Raw genomic sequence first — 22457 nt, 5'->3', positions numbered from 1 at the left:
TTTTTCAGGTAACTTATGTGAAGTACTCCTTCCACCTTAATCTAGATCATCCGGATAGTTATAGTTGGATCGGTTGCTAAAAAATCTTCCCGTGTAAAAACATCCAATACAAATACAATACACCGTATTGTTACACTATACTACAGTTTTTGTGGTTATCACACAAAAAAAAACATCAATATAAACTATGGTTATGCACCATATGATGTATCGTTAATGAAAATTTTACAATACAATACATAGGTTGAACGCTCGATCAAATCTCATGCTAAACCATACTCTGTAATGTTATCATATTGCTAGGACTTTCTTGTTTCATCAGAAAAACCACAGTTGGCAGTACTTTTTTGTAGTTGTATTGTTTTGCATTGTATTTGTATGGAAGTTTTTATCCGGGAAGTCACATGTAGGATTGAAACCTAAATCATGAAATGCCTTGTCTGACATCAATATCTTAACCCATGCAATCAACTAATCTTCTCTTTCCTTCCATGTCCTCCGCCCCTCTTTTCTGACAGGCATGGGTACCCGTTTCGATGACAACCGACTAACGCTGCGGATCCATCGGGGTCGTGGTTCAACGGCCAGTGCTCACGGTGCCCCAGGCGCCGTAGCCGGTGCCCTCGGAGCCGTAGGAGGCCACCAAGAGTCACCGCACAGCAACGGAAGCACGCACAGTACCACCACCAGCCTGGGCAGTGCCTCGCCGGAACGCCTATCGCGGTACATGACCCGCTGCAAGAACCACGAGAAGATCAAAATCTCCGTATCCTACCCCTCGACGGAGAATTTGAACCAGAGTTCCTCGGCTGGAGAGGGGAGTAAGCTTCTGTATGCAGTGCACTACTCCTCGAATGGAGGCCGAGAGCACAACGCGTCGCACATCTTCCGGAGGCCTTCCAAGGAGCAGAGCGGCAGTGGTCAGTATCTGACGGTGGACGGGCAGGGACGGAGCCTCCTGTCGCCGCGGTCCAGCAAGCGAATGGGTAAGCGTAACATAAAAGCACAGGTCAAGCGCTTCCGGATGGAAACCAAGGCGGCCAAGACGTTGGCCATTATCGTCGGGTTGTTCATCCTGTGTTGGCTTCCGTTCTTCACCATGTACCTGATAAGGCCCTTCTGCGACAACTGCATCAACGATCTGCTGTTCTCGATCGTGTTCTGGATCGGGTACTGCAACTCGGCCATCAACCCGATGATCTACGCCCTGTTTTCCAAGGACTTCCGGTTCGCGTTCAAGCGACTGATCTGCCGGTGCTTCTGCTCGGCGGAGGCGATCCCTCGACCGGCTAGCCGCCGCGGGTCGGATATGTCTCAGATCCGGATGCACGGAGCGCGGACCCCGAGCATATCGCCGTCGGCGGCTGCGCAATCCATCGGCGATGACAGTGACCCGGTCGGAGATCTGTCCGACAGCAGATGACGATCGTTTGGCCCGAGCGTCAGTTCGAATTCTAGTCCTGGGCTGGGCGTGCGGGGACGCCGCAGCAACAGCATTACCAATGCTTCGCCGTCGGTGGCGGGTGGAACCATGGCAACGGCGACTACAAGGAGTAGTGGCACGTCGCCTACTACGGATACGGCGGCGGCGTCGAGAGGAATTGTCAGCCGAGCGCCGGTCTATGACATCTGCCATCCGTTGGTGATGGAGAGTCCGGGGTTCACCGGGTACGGAAGCAGCGGAAGTGGTAGGTATGGTGGAGATGATGGACTGGCGAGGGGGTCGGACAATGCGAGGGAAGGCAGCGTGGGAGGGAGCAGCTTAACCAGGGTGGATATTTGATCGTTTTGGGGTAGGAGACTGCTGCACTTTTGTGACAGTTCGTAAAATAAACTCATTTCATTTGAGCGAATGGCTTCGCTCAAAAGTTCAACCAGTGAACATGTGTATTGACTACGAGTTCATTTTCTGTTAACACAATGGACTTATCCACCGATGAACCGAATTCATCGCGGTCCGAGAATTTTGACACTAGAGCGGGGCCGTTCCAATCAGAATTGGACGATTCTGATTGGAACAGACCCCGCTCTAGTGTCAAAATTCTCGGACCGCGATGAATTTGGTTCATCGGTGGATAAGTCCATACCGCTCAATCATCCAATTAGTGAACTCGTGCGAAGGTCAATAGACGAGTGCACCGATGAAATGAATTCATCGCGGTCCGAGAATTTTGACACTAGAGCGGGGTCGTTCCAATCAGAAGTGCACGATTTCCAATCAGAATTGAACAATTCTGATTGGGAATGGCCCCGCTCTAGTGTCACAATTCTCGGATCGCAATGAATTCAGTTCATCGGTGCACTCGTCTATTGCGGACTGATTCACTGATGAACCAAATTCACTCGGTCCGAGAATGTTGACACTAGAGCGAGGAATTTCCAATCTGAATTAGGCGATTCTGGTTGGAAATGGCCCCGCTGTAGTGTCAAAATTCTCGGACCGAGTTAATTTGGTTCAATGATGGATAAATCCGTTAAACTAAATTCACTCGGTACGAGTAGTTTTATACTAGAGAGGGGCACACATCTTCAGCAACCAATCAGGAGCTTGTTCGATCCGAGTGAATTCAGTTTACCAACGTAAACCCAAGTCCAAAGCATGGACTTATCCACCGATGAACTAATTCATCGCGGTCCGCGAATTTTGACACTAGAGCGGGGCCGCTTCCAATCAGAATTGAACGATTTCCAATCAGAACTGAACAATTCTGATTGGGAATGGCCCCGCTCTAGTGTCAAAATTCTCGGACCGCGATGAATTCGGTTCATTGGTGAATAAGTCCATATGGACTTATCCACCGATGAACCAAATTCATCGCGGTCCGAGAATTTTGGTACTAGAGCGGGGTCTGTTCCAATCAGAATCGTCCAATTCTGATTGGAAACGGCCCCGCTCTAGTGTCAAAATTCTCGGACCGCGATGAATTCGGTTCATCGGTGGATAAGTCAATGGGAGCGCCCTTGGATGCACCAAATATCAAAGCCACTTTTTCTTTCCATAGAGCCTCTATGAAAAGAAAAAGTGGATTTGACGTTTGGTTCACCCTGGGGTCTGAGCCTTGGTCTGAGCTTTAACCACAGACAAACAGACATACTACTCAAATCGAATTCTTCGCACGATTTAACGGTCATTTTGCAAATAAAGTGTGGTTCGGACTGTGATCGTATGTGTCATGGTGGCGCTGCTGTGCCTACATCACCTCTCAATTTTGAAGAGAAATGAACGCGACGCCGATCAATGTTTACATAAAATGACTCAGTCATGAACCTTCATTCATGTTTTTTGAATGGATGACGCCACGGGGGAGTCGTCACCTGCAAAATTGTTACATCGAGCCGAGGGAAGCAACACCTGCAAATGAATGCTTCGGACTGAGCATTATAGAGGGTGCTAGTGAGATGCAAAACGATGTTTTTGAAGCAATTTTCTTCTAAGTAATATGTCTGTTTGTCTGTGCTTTAACTGTCAAAATCACAGAAACAATCGTATGACAATACGATGTCAAGTTCTCCATTTTCTGATAAGTGTTTCCCCGAAACAATTCTATCGAAAATCACAAAAGAGTTCGACTTCTCCGCCCACTAAACACGTTCAAGCATTCTCCTTCCAAAACAATTAAACCCCGCTCCCGGCTGCTACTGAAAATGAACTTCCTAAGTGCGTAGAGCAAACAACACACTGTTTCGTAAACAAGCAGCGCCGAAAAGCTACAAACAAGAGTCATCAAGATGAATTGAATCCGACGATGACGACGACAGGGCAAACAATAGCTCTGAACAAACACAAACATAAATCCATAAAAACCAGTGAAGAGAAGCGGCAGGCAGCTGCCAGACGCTAGCTTTGTCTGTCGCGTCGCGTCCCTCGCCAAGTAACAACAGTGTAAATAAACAATCGAATACGGGTAATAATTTTATGAACTAAAACCGGAAACAAAGTTAGCCATGAGGAGAGTTTACCGCCTACTGGGAGAGAGAGAAAAGGAGTACAGGCGATAGGAAGCGCCAGGCAAAGACTCATGAATAAGACAAAACAAGAGTAGTGAAAACAAAACAAAAAACTAGGAAAGTAGAATAGTTTGAAACTCCAAATGCAATGTTAATGTACCTAGGGGATGTGTGCCATCAGTAATCTCACGCTCCCATTTTAATCCTATTCGAAAACAAGCGATTACGGCACCGATTGATTCCGTTCTTTTTGTTTTCATGGGTGCTCACTTCTAACAAAAAATACAAAAATAAGAAACAAAACAAACAGCGCTTCAATCCTTTGTTTTTCGTAGGATGAAAATGGGAGCCACATGCTTAATAAGGGAACCAATACCCTATGTAGGTTAGCTCCAATGTTTCCCAAGAAACTATGTCAAAGACTCGAGCGAGAGGAAGAAAAGTGGAGACATAGCAAGGTCAGTTAAACCGAACCAAACGTTCTTTTTTGTTGATTTCAGAGTTTCACTTGAAAACTGAGAATTGTTTTTCCATCACCCAGCTACAACGATATCACCGGTGAACGTTACATATGCCCTTTCAAGTGCTTTTTGATGGATCGAATTGGAAATTTTAGACATCAAGCAACCCACACGCGATTACGCGCTCCGCTCATCGTAGTTGGCCAGTATTGTTTCGCCATTAATCACCATCGAAAAGGGCGGGTTGTTGCGTTGCTGCAGCATGGTTCGAATGAATAGCCGACTTTGATGCGGTCGATGGTAGAGGTGGGCTGTGAGCTCCATCCATCGCTTGCCGTTGGAAACGAGCCATCACATTCACCGTATACGCCACGCGCTGATTGTGTTTGGTGGTGCGTGGTTGTTTCGCGTATGGCATACATCGGGGCGCCGCCCGATGAAAGCCATTCCGCGTGGTGAGTATTCCGTTGATTGAACTTGTAGTTGATTTTTTCTATGAACTTTTTCAAACTAGCAATAAAAGTCAGTTGAAGCAACAGATTTGCAAAGCTGAGCAAAAAGTGTAGAAATACTTTGAACAAACTGTGCGATAGCAAAATTTTTACATTTTTGTTGTTTCTGCGTTCAATTCTTGCCTCTGGGAAATTCACTTTCAAAAGTTATTAGAACAATTAGAACAATATTCAAGGGGCCATTACACTGTTTGTCATAATGACAAATATTTGCCATGGTAGTCCGACATTCATCCGAGGTTGCCATGATTTACGTTGTGTTGGTCATTTGTTGGGCTTGTTTGGCCAAATATTTGTCATGTCTAATGGGACCTTCAGTTAAAACATCGTCATGAAAACATAATCGCCCAATACTAGTCATGCTGTACTTAGGTACCTAGGTGGTGCGAATAGAAACGGTTTTATTTTTCAAGCTAGCTAACACACACCTACAAACTCCCGGCACACAGCATGTAAACACGCACGAGCGTTCAATTTTCTTGCAACCACCTCTCTCAGCGCGGTTGTCAAACACGCCGTCGCGACGCTGTTCGGAAATGGTAAACATGATCAATCCACCATTATTCCGATTTTGTTCTTTGGTTCAAAGTTTATTATTTTCCATTCGCGATGGAAATTTTGATGGATACTTGTAACAAAATTAGCTAAAATAGGCTCAAAACAATGTTTATCCTTCTCCTCGCTTTCCAACGGATTGATAGCGGCAAATGGAGATATCGTGACAACAGTTTTGATTATATCCGCCGCACTTAGATAACAATACTCTTCAATCAATCACACAGGTTCAACAAGGTTTAACATAACCTCCTTCTTCAATGTTTGGCTCCCGATGTGTTGCGCACGCCCATTGTGCGACGCCGCACCTACTATACCGTAAATTGGATGACCTTGCGCCAAAACAGTACGACTGTCAACGGCGATTGTCAGAAGAGCCAGAATGAGAAGAAGGGAAAAAAAAGCTGAGAAATTGAACTACGAACTACGTCTGAAGACAACGTGAATTCTTAAACTAGATAAAGCACTTTAAATATCCTAATTAAAACACTAAAATTCAATTTGTTGTTATCTAAGCCTAAAATAGTAGGTATAAAATAAGTTTTCTATTCATTTTTTCTTCTAAAACATCTTGAACTCTCAATTAGGTTTGCTACAGTGAATTAGGGTTAGACTAATAGAATGATTATGCAATAATCAGGACAAGCGCTGTCAACATTCAGGTAAACATATTGCTTATGTTACAAACAATTACAACTAAAACTACTTGTTTAAACAGTTAGCCAAAAGTTCCGCAGTACTGTAAAACATTCGCCTGTTTGTCAAGCACTCCAAATAATCCGGGAACAAGACACGGATAAGTAATCTGGCTGAACTCACGAAACGTAGGTTAAATCTAAAACAATTATCCTAATTATCCTAATTAAATATCTATTATTGTAGGAATTTTTTAACCGTTCCTGTGGAATAAACGATTTAAAAAACCGGATGCAATTCGATCTTGTTACTTCCGTAACACGATGTTTGGCTCCCGATGAGAGAGCATTTTGAGTCAGTCCGCGACACTCAGTTAGGTACCTGCCTACTACATATTGTCCATTTTATGAGCCGATTTTATGAATGAATTTTGAAAGGAGGTAGCGTCCAATAACCCGTGAAAATCAACATCATCATCAACATTGTTGTCACTTCGTAAAATGGCTCATTCAACTTGTTCGCGTCTAGCGCCTGCAACAAAAAGGATGAGTGTAAGATCGCAGCCACCAATGCAACCCGGATCAACAACGTCGTTAGCAACCGCAACACGACAGACCGTCTCCGTGGCTTATAAAAGGATGACAACAGATTCAGAGATCGTCATTACTAACTTGGACACGAAGCGATCAAGACTGAAGCACAGAGAACAGACATCCAAGTCCAGTTCCGAAACTGTGTAAGGAATTTAACGGCCATTTGAAATCGGAAACACAAGTGGCAACATCGTGGCGCTGCAATCGGTTAATTTCCCATACTAATTTAATTCACCACTTGAAATGTTTTAATTCACCACTGACTGTGGCAATATGGTGTTTGGCGGCGTTAATGTTTTCATCGTGTATTGGTTTGCAACCTTACTCAAGTAAAGATTCAAATCCTTACACAACTTTCTGAATAGAATTTGTTCTAGCCTGGATGTCTATTCTCTGTGACTGAAGCTACTAAATAGTAAACCACAGACAAACAGACGTCTTACTCTACTTCACTTCTCTTAGCTCTGCCGGAGACTTGCCATTAGCACTTCGATTCGGGGTCGACCGGTAGACGGACAGGGAAGTTTGGAGATGCTGAAACGTCGTGGATTTTCCTCCTTCACGAAGCTTCTTGAGTCTCCTCTTAAGGATGTCCACGAAGCGCTCAGCCTGTCCAATAGACCTCTAGCGTGCGCAGCTTTTTCTTTTTTCTCACTCACTCTCGTAAACAAACGCGAGAAAGAGAAAGATAATAGAGCGGGCAATCTGCCCCATCTTTTATCTCGCTCGTTCTTGTGTGTATCAAAGAGAATGAGCGAGAAAAAAGTAAAGGCTGCGCACGCTAGTGCATTAGACTGCGGATGGTATGGTGCAATTGTCAAGTGCGTTATTACCTTGGGTATTACATTCTCAGCACAAAACTGCTTGAACCGAGCGCTAACAAATTGCGTTCCGTTGTCTGAAACGAGTGTCCTTGGATTACCAAATCTTGCAGAGATTTCCTGTAGTATATCCAGCGTCGCTGATGTGGTGGCCATTTTGAGAAAGCGTCGATTACCGGAAAGTAGTATCAACCGTCAATCGGGCCAGCATAATCGATGTTCACTCTTCCACACGGCTTTGATAGGATAGGCCACGATTCCAAATCCGTTTTGCGAAGTGACTTGGCAGCTTAAGCACATGATCTACAGCACCGGACAAGTCCTTCGATGTCATCATCAGTCTTGGTCCAGTAGACGAAACTTCTTGCAAGTGACTTCATCCGGTCCATTGCAGGGTGGCCTACCTCTTTGAAGCTGTTGAAGAATGCGTTTCCGAAAACGAACTGGAACAACAACTCGATCTCCGAACATGATGCATACTTGGACGATCGGAAAACTGACAAACAGCTGGCTTCTTTGATCAAATAGCTGGCTTCAGGCTATTCCTCTATAACATTATCTGTTACATGTTGGGATACTGAGTAATCGCCATGCCTTCTTTGTTGCTTGTTTTGTGCCTCTTTAGAGCGACAGTTCTCTTCTTTGTCGCTGCTTATAGGGCTATTTGCAGTTCAGAAGGAATTTCTCGGCCTATCTTGATGCATGGGAAATTCCTTGCGTGAATCGCCCAAGAAATCCTTTTTCTTCGATCGCAGTACGCAGTTACTTTACATTCACCGCGTGGAGAGTTGCCTTCACAGCTCGCTCACGACTTTAGTATGCGTGTGCGACCCCAATGTTATTCGGCAAACATTCAGATAAAATTACAAGGTTCAATTCATCCATACATTGTTTTTCGATAGCATGCTTATGAACTGAGATAATAGCAAATGAATGTAAATCTTTGCAAATGAATGGTCGCAACCTTGCTTGTGTGCGTTTTGTTTCTTCTTACATCAACCAGTTCGATAGCCGAGTGGTAGCTGCGGGCCCGGTGATGTCAAGGTTCTTGGTTCGAATCCGGTAGCCAACTGAAACTTTTTTAATTGAAAATCGAGTCCATGGTAAAATAAAAAACATAATTCTGTTGAATTAAAACGAAACTCAGTCTGCACAAATTTAGTGGCGTTGTGTACTTAAATTGACCCTCAGAATAGTAATTTTCACCGCAAGCTGCCGTTCAGTGTAGGAAGTAAAGCCATAGGTCCCGGCCCATGTGTTGATGGGTTCGATATGTAGGGTCCTGTCTGTGTAGGTGGCTGTCTCCCTGGGGCGTCGGAATTTAAGGCTTAGCTCCTAGACCCAGTCGACGTAAAACATAACTGGCGCCGAACGGTGAAGAAGAAGAAGACAAACGTCAACACATGAAAGTTTTTGTCCATTCTTTCAACTCCGTCCTGTAATATAAGTTAGGGTAGGTAATCAAAATTTGAACCAAATTGCGGCTTTCTGAAGCAGTGCAAATTTTAAGTGATTTTTTTCTCCCACATGGAAATAATTTACTACGGCAAAATCGTATGTACATGAAAGCCACGGGTATAAGCTTTCTGTTAAATGGTAAAAAGTTTGTATTTGCACCGAATTTCATTGAAATATTCGATTTTTCATCAACAATGATTTTAATCTTAATTTGAACCAATTTTAATCTTAATTTGAACTACTGGCGGCAGCAGCTCGAGCAACTCACAAAACAGCCAATTCCATGCTAAACAATGAAAATTCACTTGAATCTGATAATTCTCATACCTATTTTTCATTAGGCAGTGGAATCTCAACTCAGAATGTTCAAAATTCTTTAGGAATTTGGAAACTAAATTTGGATTTTTCCATCCCCCAAGAGTAAACAAAGCAACCACTAGCGCAATCTGCAGGCCACCACTAGAAGCTCACCCCCGTTTACTAGTTCAAATTTAGATTACAAATGGTTCAACTTAAGATAACATTCTCCAAGTAAGAATCACTTAAATTTGATAATTTTATGAGAAATATTGCGGAATATTATTCGGTTGGTCGATTCTACGATAAATAAGCTTTCATTTGACGTGTTCACATATTGCGTGTGATACAATGCGCATGAGCTGTACGAGTGCACCGAAAATGTGCTTTTTCTTGGGGGAAATGGGTTAAATCACAGTGATTTTTCAATTGCCTGTTTTCTATGACAAAAACGATTTTTCAATGCTTTTATAGTCCATGTTATCAGGTTATATTACGGAAAGCTGTTTAACATCTTTTTCGGTACAATATTTGCCTGAAAACTACGTCGTTTTAATGAATTTTGAAATGGTTCAAATTAAGATTACAATTTGACTAGTTCAAAGTTTGATTTCTTACCCTACTTCTAGTTCAAACACTGCGTTATTCTCTACCTTTAAGAGGTTATGGGCTCAGAGAGGCAGTTTTTACTAGCTTGATACCAGGAGTAGGCGGCTGCATTTGCAGGATCTTCGAAAAAGACAGATCTGCTACTGGAAGACTTGAGCAAGAGGGGGAGGACAACCATTGGCGAATCTAGCTTTTTCTTGCTCACTCTTCTTAACAAACAGAAGAAAGAAAAGGATGTAAAGAGGTTCCGCGGCATCCCTTTGCATCCCGCTCTTTCTCTTGTTTATGAAGGAGGATGAGTGAAAAAAGAAAAGGCTAGATTCGCCAATGAGGAAAACGACGATTCATTGACGTTTGTTGGGAGCATTCAAATGCCGTGGAATCGACAACGAAATGAGTCATGGAAGTTCCAGTGGAAATTTCATCGATGTCACAAGAAGGGTAACAAGGTAAAGCCAAGGGTAAAGCTGGACTCCGGTGCTAGCAATCATCTAGTGAATCGGAAGGAGTATTGAAGAAACTGCAGCATGGAATTAACTGTGACGAAGGATGACGATTACCAAAAGTGAACCTTACATGAACTTCGGAGACAGCGGAGCTCGGGAGAAGTTCACATTCAATTAAATCACTCGGCAAACGAGCTCAGCAGCCACAGCTTGTATTAATTTCACAAATACACTTTGTTTCACTATTATATTTCAACGTACTTACTAGAAATCCACGCAATACGCTGTGTTTCGCAAACCCACTGAGTAGATGGCGGTAGTGAGAAAACGTCAAACAGGAGCAAAAAACGATGCGAGCGCCATGAGCGTGAGATAGCGCTCCTTTCAGCGACATAAGTGTACTTTTTGTGAACTCAAGTTCGGTTAAAAGTGAGCTGTAAAGAACGCTATTCATTTTCATTCGAATAGCTGATTAAGCCGAAACATGCTGTTTTATCCGAACTTTTGGTTGCTTGGGTTGATTATGCTGATCATTGACGACAATGTTTCTATCTCAAGATTTGTTTATACCCTAACATACTTTTTCGCACAAGTGGATTTCAAGTTTCATAATACTTCTTCTTCTTCTTAATGGCTCATGTCTGGAACTTGGCTTGCCGCGCTCTTACTTAGTGTTCTTTGAGCATTTCCAATTTAATATATTGTGAGGCAAGTTCAATGATACACTATGCCCAGGAAGCCGAGAAAATTTTCCTGACCGGAACGGGAATCGCACCACCCGTCTCCGGATTGGCGATCCATCGCCTTAACCACTAGTTTAACTGGAGACCCCCATAAATATGCAAACTAATTTTTCATTAAATAGTGGTTTAACGATCAAATGAAAAACATATGGTTGATACTCGGTTCAGATTACTTTAACCCTTTGGAGCCGGAGGGGTCATATATGACCCCAGCGATGAAATCGAGCATAACAAACGTGTTCGACACCAGCGAGGTTGCGTCGACAGCGGCGAAAAAAATCGGCTCTAAAAGGTTAAGCATCAATTTAGTAATAGTAATATCAATTTTAGTATTGATATTTCATAAGATTTTGTCACTTAGTAGGGGAGACTGGGGAGACTTGATCCCTTTTTCTTAATTTACCTGAAACTTTAAGAAAAACACAAAACTAGATCCGATTTCCGTACAAAATGGCAGGTAAACATCTATTGCAATTTAATACACAACAAAAGGCCTTGAAATTATTGTTAAAGTTTTCAAAACTGTGTTTTTATGAAGCCATGTCTTATGATGCATTTTTCAAAAATGGGTGACACTTGATCCCCCTTTGAGCACATGGTTTATTTAAAGGGAAAATAATCCCAGAGTCTTCCTATTCATTTTCTTTTCGAGTTTTCTTGTATTTTCGATGAATATGGAGTGTTTGGAATTGTAAGATTTCCTTAAATTGTTAAGGATATGCCGTATTTTCAAAATGGGGAGACTTGATCCCTCTTTTCTTGGTTTGTACTAAAGTTATAATTATCCGACACATTTTATCGTTGAATAGACTAGAATTCCAAGTAAATAGAGGCTTCCGAATAGAATTTTATTTTTCACATGTATAATGTGTATGTAATCCTCGAGGGATCAAGTCTCCCCATGTCGCTGTTGTGTAAACTAAGCTGAATTAATTAAAATGTGTTAACGACAGCCTTATTTGGATAAATAAGTTTGAAAGTATTTTATTCAAACTATGTACTGTGAAAATTTGACACGATTTGGTTCAGTTTTCACAAAGTTATTGAGATTTTTCCGAATCGCCTAAAAGATTTCTGAAGGACTGAAAACAAACCATCAGCCGTTAAAAAATAATGCAATGTACAATCGAAATCACTTATAGCCAAAACATGGTCGTTTTTCCAGGAGTAGTTTTGGAAAAATTATGCTAGAAGAAAAATGTTTTTGATTCCGAACAAATATGGGGGGAACAAGTCTCCCCAGGGATCAAGTCACCTCAGTCTCCCCTATGGATATTGAAATATTCTATATCAGACGCTTTCACATGTTAGCCTTCCATCGCCAGCAGCTGATCGTGTTGTAAACAAATCTTTTGACAGACGTGGCCCGGGATGTTGCGGACAGCGACGAGAGCGACAATCTGTATCTTGTAATATAATATCTTTTTAAGATACCCAAGAGGTGGTTCCTCGGGTTATGTGGGGTTCGTCCAACTATAAACTCAGTTCTCTTTCTTCCTTACTTTTGCGGTACGCCCGTTAGGGATGACTTCGAGAAGAGAGGGACCTTGGAACACACTGAGACCCGCTGAAACCCCCCTGAGCCTTTCTGAACTTCCCTGGTGTGGGATATAAGATGTACTGAATAAAGCTGTGATAAAGAGAATGATCACAGCAGGCGATATAGCGCATTTGAAGGTGATGCGAACTGTCAAGCAGACAATGTTAGCATCCCCGCTTGCGCAGCAACAACTCCAGGCGTCACCCAACCGCGTTCACTCTTGCCACTTGCGAACCAACGTCAGCCTGGGTAAGTTGTGTGTGCTGCCCGTGAAGGGTGATTCCTTCCCAGAGAAATCCCAAACTCCACACCTGGAATTCCTTGAGAGCATTCAAAGCGTTCCTAAGGCTCCCTGAAATTCACCTGAGACGCCTCGAAACCTTTCTGAACCCTTCTGAGACAACTCTGAAACACCCGAGAGACCTCATGGTACTTCCTTGAAACGCCCCTGAGAACATTTGATAGCCCCTGAGTTCCTTTGGAACATCTCTGCAACTTCCTGATATCATTTAAACATCTCTAAGCCCCCCTGGAATACCTTAAGACCCCTTGAAGCGCCCTTGAAACCACCTGATACTCCTGAAAACCCCTGAGACCCCCTTGACATATCCCTGAGATCTCCTGAGACCTTTTTGAAACACCCCTGAAATCTACTGGTACCCCTGAAATGTCCCTGAGAACATCTTAAACTTTCCTAGGACCCCCTGAGAACCTTTGAAGCATCTCAAAGACCTCTCGGAATTCCCCCTGAGAACTCATGAAACGCCTCTGACATCTCTTGCAACTCCCTTGAAATCCCTGGAGCCCCCTCAAGCGCCCAGAGACTCTTTGAAGCGTCCCTGAGCTCCCCCAGAATTCGCTGAGATCTCCTGAGGTACCCCTTCAAACACCACTGAGACCACATCGTACCACCTGAAACACCCTAAGCCCAAGTAACAATCAATGCTGAACAGTGAGAGTATTAGCTGAACATTGGCTGGTTAATGGTGTCAGTGGCTGGACACAGTGATATCTGAATTTTGATCTGAAGTATGGCTTGTCCAACCTCTTTAATCAGCAATGCATAGATGGCAAAAAATTAAATTGAATGGAATATTATACATCAGCTTCATCAACATACGTCAACATGCAGAAATTATCATCTGTTGTTCAACCTTTAACCAAATAGTTTTTGGCAGCTGAGCTAAGCAATGTTTGGTTGAGTCCACTAAGCTTCTTCAGCCTCAGTACAGGCTTAGTTCAATTTATGTGCTTGGTAATTCAACACAACAAGTAATGCTCTCGTTTCCGAGCATATGTATACAATTGTGTGTGGTATAGATGCTAAGTTGAGTGACTATGAATCAGGAGGTCCGAGTTCAATTCCCAGTTTTCCATAGTTTAATTTATGCATTCCAAAGCTTACGAAAGTAAACACTTATTATTTTTTAACCACAATAAATATATTTCATTGCTGATTAAACGCTTATTAAGCCCCAAATCAGCCTTTCAATGAACCTCAAATCAGCTAAAGGTTGATTAAAATCATCAAAATTAGATGTTTAGAAGCTAAATAAAGGATTGTACCTCTCGTGTTCAGCTTTTGTAAAAATGAAGGCTGCTTTAAAATTGTTGGTAAATCGTTTGTACAGTTTCAAATTGTTACCTGGGGAGGCCACTTGAAACGCTCTTGACATATCCTGGTTCCCCCTTAAAACGCCTCTGAAACCCTCTGGAGCATACTGATTTATCGACCGTATTCTATTAATAACTTGATGATTTTGATGAAATGATAGATATGATAGAATTCGCTAGTTAGCGCTAGGTCGCACGGCAGAAGTTTCACGCATTCGATGTATTCGTTCAATACATGGCCTACTTGCCTAATTTCACCTACTATAAAATTTTCACACTTGTTCGCTAACTAGCGAATTCTATCATATCTATCATTTCATTATCCACTTTGACCTCTACTCCCTTATACCACAGAGAACAGACATTTAAGCTCGAACAAAAATACGTCGAAATCGTGTGTAAAGGATTTATGTATACCTCAACGCCATCAACGGAGACTGCCCCACTTATAAAGTCGATTTGACCCCACGATGGCAGTGTTCATTGCTAAAATACACTAGCCCACAAAGCGACACGAGCGCCAAACGGTCAACAACGGCGAGCACTGGAAACAAAAATGACTACACAACAATGTAAGTGATGGGACGCTAGCGCCACGCAACGGGAGCATAACCACATACTCCGAAATGACCGTTACAAAGTTTTACACAAGGCAGAAAGCAAAGATAGACGTCTGTTCTCTGTGCTTATACTATGAGTAGAAAGATACCGATTTAGCCACAAAATCATCAAGTTACCCTCTGGAGCTTCCACGGAACCCCCTGAGGTTATTGAAGCGTCACGTGAAGCCCACTGGAATTCCTTAAAACCACCTGGGATTACCCTGTGACCCCCTAAACACCCTCGTGAACCTCTGGAATTGCCGTGAAACCTCCTGAGAAATATCCACGAGACACTCTAGAAGCTTCCTGATACGCTCCCCAGCAAACATTGTTGCAGTACAACAGATAAATAAGTCACTCTTAAGGCAAAACTGTAAGTCATTTTTTAATTTTTAACGAAAAACATATTCTACCAGGAAAAAAAAATCAGGAGATACCTTGATTCTTCCTCTACTCTACATGTTAATGATAATCGATTTTTAAAATATTTCTCCTCTATTTTACAAAATACGCAAAAACCCAAAATGGATGAAATTCCTCCAGTTTCGTTACGGACGCGCGCCGTTGTGAAAAATACAACACCACCAAAAACCTCGCTCACTACGTACAGCGTGAACGCGGTGTTGGTATCCAACAGGCGCGCGTCCTGAAAGATTAACCCTAGTTTCGAAAACTTTGGCTGAATGAGCTGTTATTCAGCTGTAATTGTTACTTGGGTCCTGTGACTCACTGAAGCACCCTTGGTACCTCCTTTAGCCTCCTTGAAACGCCCCTGAGATCTACTGGAACTCCCTCTAAGATGCCCCTGAGACTCATGAAGCACCCTCGAGATCCCCTGGAACCCTCTAAGACCATGTGCTACGACCATCAGACTCCCTTAAACGCCTCTTAAGCTTCCTGAACTCCTCTAAAGCGCCCTTTAGTCTTCATGGAGCCTCTTTGAAACGCCCCTGCGATCTCCTGTTACCTCCTTAAACCCCCTGATACACCCCTGGTACGCCTTGAAGCGCCCTTGAGGTCACATGGATTCCCTAGAAGGCCTCTGAAAACCCCCTGAAATGCCCCTAAGACCTCCAGGTACCACTCTGAAGCCCGTTGGGGTCGCCTGTAACGCCCCTGAGATCTCCTGGTACCCCCTTGAAATCACTTGAGACCTCTTTGACACGTTTATGCGATCTCCTAGTATCCCCTGAAATCGCTTGGGGCCCACTAAAACGCCCCTGCAAGCTCCTTTTATTCTCTCCAATTAACACCAACTGGCCGCCGATGTCATAGTGTTACCCTCGTTACCCCGTAGTCTAACTGGAGGTTCAAAGAAACCTGTCGGAACACCCATAAAAAGCTCATGTACTCCTTTGAAACAACCCCTCGAAGCCCCTTGGAGCCCCTTTCTTTTAGACTCTCTGAGAATTTCCTGGAAACACCCTTTGTCCTCTGCTCAAATGCCCAGGAGCAAAACCTGTTCTAACGAACTAAATTTTCTCATTACAACCTAACTAAATTAATAGACAAACTTTCCATTTAATTTATGCACGCCCAGTCAGGTCATGAAAAGAGGTTCCAGTGTACTTGATTACCAAAACATATAAAAACGCTTCTTGAAATTCTGAATCAAATTGCAAGCGAATTCAGTCATCTTTTATTGAAGTAAATCCGCAGTACATGGTCCTATAACAAATATTAATTCATTTGATTTGTTCCATAAAATCTGTGGCTTGGGCAGTGTCAACCTAAAAATTAAAAATTGACCTTTGTCGTACACAAAAGTGTACTGAAAGGCTATATGTTCATTCAAAAAAAAAAATCGATAGAAAGCTCGGAGAATCGAGTCACAAATACCAAGCATCTCAGTTCGACGAATAGAGATGTTGTATGTATGTGTGTATGTATGTATGTCTGTGCGCAAAAAAGTTAACTCACTATTTAGGCACTTCCCATTGGACAATATTACGTATCATTGCCCGAATCGAACCGGAATTTTACCGCATTGTTTGCAATTGGAAACGGTGTAGATCGGTCAAGGCGTTCCGGATATATTGCCATTTTAGTGATTCAGACCAGCACCGGTGAACTGGTGAACTGAGCAATATTTTATCATGTGACTCATCAAATTACGACGATTTTTATGCGGAAATCATCAATGGAAACCCCTAAGCCAAAAGGTCTGTAAAAATTTCAAGATGGCGACCTGAAATCCAAGATGGCGACCTATAATTAGAAGAGGTGGTCGTTTTAAAGGAGTTTTAGACTGTTTTAAGGAGTTTAGGCTCTAAAACCATGCAATATGGGTATATTTTGTATAGGGAAGATATGCGGAGGCCATAAATGGGAACCAGAATATTGAAGATGGTGATCCAAAATCCAAGGGAGGTTGTTGCAAGAAGTTTTAGGCTCTTAAGCCATGCAACATATGTATATTTGCTATGGAGATGTCTGGAGTCCAACATGGAAACCAGAATATACAAGATGGTGGCTCAAAATTCAAGATAGCAGCAGATTGATAAGTTTAAGGTTCTAAAACCATGAAATATGGGTAAACTTGTTAAATATAAGATGTTCGGTGTCCAAAAACGATGACCAGAATATGCAATATCGCGGCTCAAAATCAAAGATGGCGACCCATAATCCAAGACGGCGTCCTAAAATTCAAGATGGTATATATTTTATGGAGTACAGTAGACGTTCGATAACTGCAATATGTTTACGTTTCACTTAGCGAACGAAAATCCGATAACTGCAACGCCTGACAGTGTCAACTAACCGTCAACTGACGTAAAATGAACGTGAACTTCATCCGACTGTTAATTTGGGATAACATGGCGAACCATTTTGACATTTGACGGTGCGGCACCGTCTACCCCCGCTGGTTTGACCGCATCTCATTTGAACACTTTTTAATTAGACCCTCACTAATCTGCACAAACTAAAACTAATAATTCAAACGTTAGCGTGAAAAATTGGAAATAGAAGGTTATCTATTGGCTAAAAATTTTTGATTAGAATTGGGTAATTGGTTATGCTTCTATGACGATGTTTTTGGGTGCAATTTATTCTCAGTTAATTCAGCTTGTCTGTAGTTTAACTGTTAAAAGTTACAATGACATATAGTATTCGAAGGCTTTATTATAAAGATTGGAATACAACTAGTAAATGAGTGTTATTTTTTCGGACGGAAATTGAGCTTTGTTTGGATGCGGTACCTAGAAATTAACACAAATCCAATAGAATGACTCCAGTATTACAAACCTATAAAGACGTAACATGTTATGGCAGCCATGCCAAATCAAATGGTAAAAAATCAACAGGAAACGACGGTTTGCTCTCATCCATGATAGCTAGGAGCAAAAAAATAAACTATTAGTCTAGATCTAGAACAACTACACATCGCTCTTTCGTAATATCAAATGCAAATCAAAATAACTATTTCTACACCTTGACCCCGTTTCTCTCGATGTACAAAACCGCGCAGTCACCGCGTACGAAGTTTCATCCTCAGACATCATCACTTCTGTCTTTCCAATCCAATAAACTATTTTCGCTTGCCTTTAGAACATTACGCATAAAGCTGTTGATACAAGAACCTATTTATTGTTGAATCTTTGCTTGAGTCATATAGAAATATTTACCACACTGTAATCGAAGTAAGCCATTTGTAAAGTGGGCAGTATGACAGCTTGGTACCACGTGCACTGAGCGAAATCGACTCCTAGGAAACGAATGGAAGCAAAGTAAAAAGCTGTATCGAAAACTTTCCAAACTGTAACTTAGAATTAAGAGGAAAGTGTTATACGCGTATATCGAATGAAACGAATAGTGAGTGTTGTAATGCTAAATAATTCAAAGAATATATATCTTTATAGGGAAAATCGATAAACAAAAACAAACAGAATAATCAAAACGATCTCTATTTTACCAAGCAACAGGAAAATAAAAGTGAGCTACAACAATGTTTACCATTCATGTGTCAGGCGTTCTCCTTTTCATCCGAAATTCTCTTTAAATTACTACGTCTAATCCGATTGCCAATGTCTGGTGACCTGTACTCAGAACTCGATTCAATCCCGTAAGTAAACAACGATTTCCCGAGTTTTGTTTATTCTTTCGCGACGATCACGCGACATGGCCCTGTCCCTTTCCGCATGCCTTATCACGCTACATCATTCCACGTCCCGCCATGCATCAGTGATGATATTCATTGAAAAAGTTCTTATCATGAATCAAACATTACACACATTGTGAGCTGTCGCCGCCACCGCTAGCACGCCTTTTTTTTATTGCCAATATGTACTAGAATCGTACGATCCGGTCCCGCTGATGGTTTTGCACGATTAATCGCGAGGATTTGGAACGCAGTGATGCCTGATGGATGAGAAAACGTTCTACGGTGTACTTCGGAAAACTTTCAAAGAAAACTGGCAACACGGCCACCCAGACGACACATAACCTTGTTTACATGTCGTTAAAAATAACCACCGACATTTATAGTTCATGGTGCGAACAAGCCACCACACTCGATGGGGTGTGATTTGCAACGATGATGACAGCCTTCAAGAAAACGAGCTCCCATTTCATCATCCCATCGAGTGGTATAGGTCTAGAACCGGCGTGAGTCGGGCTGCAAATCCGGTTTCCAATGCAATATGGCGTCATAACTAGCGCGCAGCGGCGCAAAGGGAAATGGCGACGGAACAATGCGGAGAAATTTGTTTACGTGAAATCCCATGGTTATGCTGTCTTGAACCCTCATCATCTTGGTCATGAAAACGATTATGGCCGATTTTATGTCGCTATTCAGTAGTTAAAATGGGCATTTTTGTTTCTTATCAGAGCGAAACGCGTCGCGCACATTTGGATGGCAAAATATTTACGATGCTTCGGGAAGTACGCGGTTTGCAGTTGATGACGTCCATTTCGCACAATATTTGTCATAACCTCTTGCAAAAAATAAATTATTCATGAAATAAATAAAAAATGAACTTGAACTCAAGCTTGAACTGTCACTTGAACAAACAAAGCCGTGTTGCCAAAATCCAGAAAAAAAATGTTACTCAGTCCTAGTCAGATACAGTAGACGTTCGATAACTGCAACATGTTTACGTTTCACTTAGCGAACGAAAATCCGATAACTGCAATGCCTGACATTGTCAACAAACCATCAACTGACGTTAAATGAACGTGAACTTCATCCGACTGTTCATTTGGGCTAACATGGCGCACCATTTTGACATTTGGCGGTGCGATAACTGCAAATTTGTTGCACTTACCGAACTTGCAGCTAAAAAGCATTGCAGTTAAACCGTTTGCACCGACCGAACGTCTACTGTATTGAAAAATCTTTTGTTTTCTTACTCTGTTCTCGTTAAAACTGTGTCAACTCATTTGCAATGAGTTGTCTCACTTTTAGCTGAAACTAAGTAGGAAAACAATCGATTTTTCACTTTCTGAGGTGGACCAACTTAGTGACTGAGTAGATTTTTCTCTTGGTGAGTTTTTCGGGTGTAGTGTCAATCACAATACAGCATACAGTTGACATACGCTAGTTGCAATTCTTTGCGCTACAATACTTTCTTTATGGAATTCAATCAAATAAACAATCGGATTTTATACCGTAGTGGCACAAATATTCCGGAGGGGTTCCTGGGGCTTTCATTGTGGTTTCAGGGATGTTTTAGAAAAGTTATACGCCAAAGCATTTCATGGCGTTTCAGGGGGCTTCCGGAGGGGTTTCCGAGGAATGCAGGAAGGATTTGAGAGGCTTTTAATTAAGTTCAAGGTGGTTTAGAGAGGGATTTTGAGGCGTTTCGCGGTTTCAGATGATATCAGGGATATATCCTTTGGAACGCCCATCAAACCCCTTGAAATTCCCTAGAACTATGAAACCCCACGAACTATACCTCAAACCACTGAGACCCATTGGAACGCCCCAGAATATACCCTAAAACCTCCTGGATTTTTCGTGAAACTCCCTGAAATCCTTTGAGTCCTCTGAGATTGTCTGAACCCCCCTGGAACAATCCTTAAACCCCTTAAAACTCCAAAAACCCTCCGGAACACCCCTGGAACGTTCCTGAAACCCCCTTAAACCTCATGGAATCACCCTAGAAATGGGCGGCCACCGGCTTACTGGTGGACCGACGCGATTGCGGACCTGCGCCGCGCCTGCCTACGGGCTAGGCGGCGGATGCAGCGAGCACGATCAGAGGAAGAGCGAAACGAACGGCGGGTGGTGTTCGCCGCTGCAAAAGCCGCGCTTAAGACCGAGATAAGAGCAAGCAAAAAGGCCTGCTTTGAGGGTCTCTGTCAGAGTGCCAATACGAACCCGTGGGGTGACGCCTACAGGATCGTTATGGCCAAGACGAGAGGTGTGATGGCTCCTACAGAGCAATCTCCAGAGATGTTGGAGGGGATCATTGGAGGACTTTTTCCGCGTCATGATCCTAGTCCTTGGCCTCCTTTCGTAGGACAGCCGGGGACTGGGCCTGGCGATGAGGAGAGGGTCACCGATGTGGAACTTGCGGGGATAGCTAAGTCCCTTAGCGTAGGTAAGGCCCCAGGTCCGGACGGAGTTCCGAACTTGGCCTTAAAAGTAGCTATTGCAGAGGCTCCCGAGATGTTCAGGTCTGCTATGTAGAAATGCCTGGACGAGGGAGTTTTCCCAGAAGCTTGGAAGAGGCAGAGCCTGGTACTATTGCCAAAGGCGGGGAAACCACCCGGAGACCCGTCGGCATATAGACCAATATGCTTGATTGACACGGCGGGGAAGGTGCTCGAAAAGATCATCCTCAATAGAATGTTGCGGTTCACCGAGGGCGAAAATGGTCTTTCGAGTAACCAGTACGGCTTCCGGAAGGGGAGGTCCACCGTAGACGCTATCTTGTCGGTTACAAAAACCGCCGAGAAAGCACTCGAGCCTAAGAGGAGGGGAATTCGCTTTTGCGCGGTAGTGACTCTGGATTTAAGGAATGCGTTTAATAGCGCCAGCTGGTCTGCTATTGCCGATGCGCTCTTGCGTCTGGGGATACCGGAGTACCTGTACAATTACCAACCACTCGATCAAGGTTGTGGAGGCGTGGATGCGGTCCAGGAAACTGGAGCTGGCTCACCACAAGACAGAGGTGACGGTTGTTAACAACCTGAAGTCGGAGCAGCAGACGGAGATCAGTGTAGGAGAGTGTACTATCCTGTCAAAGCGCTCCGTCAAACACTTGAGCGTGATGATCGACGATAAGCTTACCTTCGGTAGCCACGTCGATTATGCCTGTAAAAGAGCCTCCACAGCTATTGCGGCACTGTCCCGGATGATGTCCAATAGCTCTGCGGTGTACGCCAGTAAGCGCAAGCTTCTGGCTAGTGTTGCTACGTCCATACTTAGGTATGGCGGCCCGGCGTGGGGCACCGCGCTAAGTACTAAATGCTACCGACGGAAGCTGGAAAGTACTTACAGGCTTATGTGCCTGAGGGTTGCGAGCGCGTACCGTACCGTGTCACACGACGCTCTCTGCGTCATTACTGGTATGGTGCCTATCAGCATTCTTATCAGTGAGGACATGGAGTGCTTCGAAATGCGCGGCACAAGAGGCATACGCAGGACTGTCAGGATGGCCTCTATGGTCAAATGGCAG

General features: G+C 43.2%; 2 protein-coding genes across 2 annotated transcripts in view; one reads left to right on the top strand and one right to left on the bottom strand.

Moving 5' to 3' along the window:
* The first annotated feature begins 520 nt into the window (after positions 1–520).
* LOC109428530 (octopamine receptor Oamb-like) lies at positions 521–1916 on the top strand. Its single transcript, XM_019704324.3, has one exon. It carries the CDS (start codon positions 521–523, stop codon positions 1421–1423), a length of 903 nt encoding a protein of 300 aa, XP_019559869.2. The 3' UTR covers positions 1424–1916.
* Positions 1917–4629: 2713 nt separating this feature from the next.
* LOC134288243 (uncharacterized) overlaps positions 4630–22457 on the bottom strand; it is a 70122-nt gene continuing 52294 nt past the window's right edge. Inside the window, exon 3 of the mRNA XM_062852423.1 lies at positions 4630–4785. Within this exon, the coding sequence (XP_062708407.1) occupies positions 4630–4785 (156 nt within the window). The remainder of the gene's footprint in view (positions 4786–22457) is intronic.

The sequence above is a fragment of the Aedes albopictus genome, chromosome 1 (genome assembly GCF_035046485.1).
Source record: "Aedes albopictus strain Foshan chromosome 1, AalbF5, whole genome shotgun sequence".
NCBI lineage: Eukaryota > Metazoa > Arthropoda > Insecta > Diptera > Culicidae > Aedes > Aedes albopictus.
The sequence above is the reverse complement of the archived record's forward strand: the minus strand, read 5'-3'. Positions and strand labels throughout refer to the sequence as shown.

Excerpts from the sequence above, each read along its gene's own strand:
- LOC109428530 (XM_019704324.3), top strand. The coding sequence starts at position 521 with ATGGGTACCCGTTTCGATGACAACCGACTAACGCTGCGGATCCATCGG.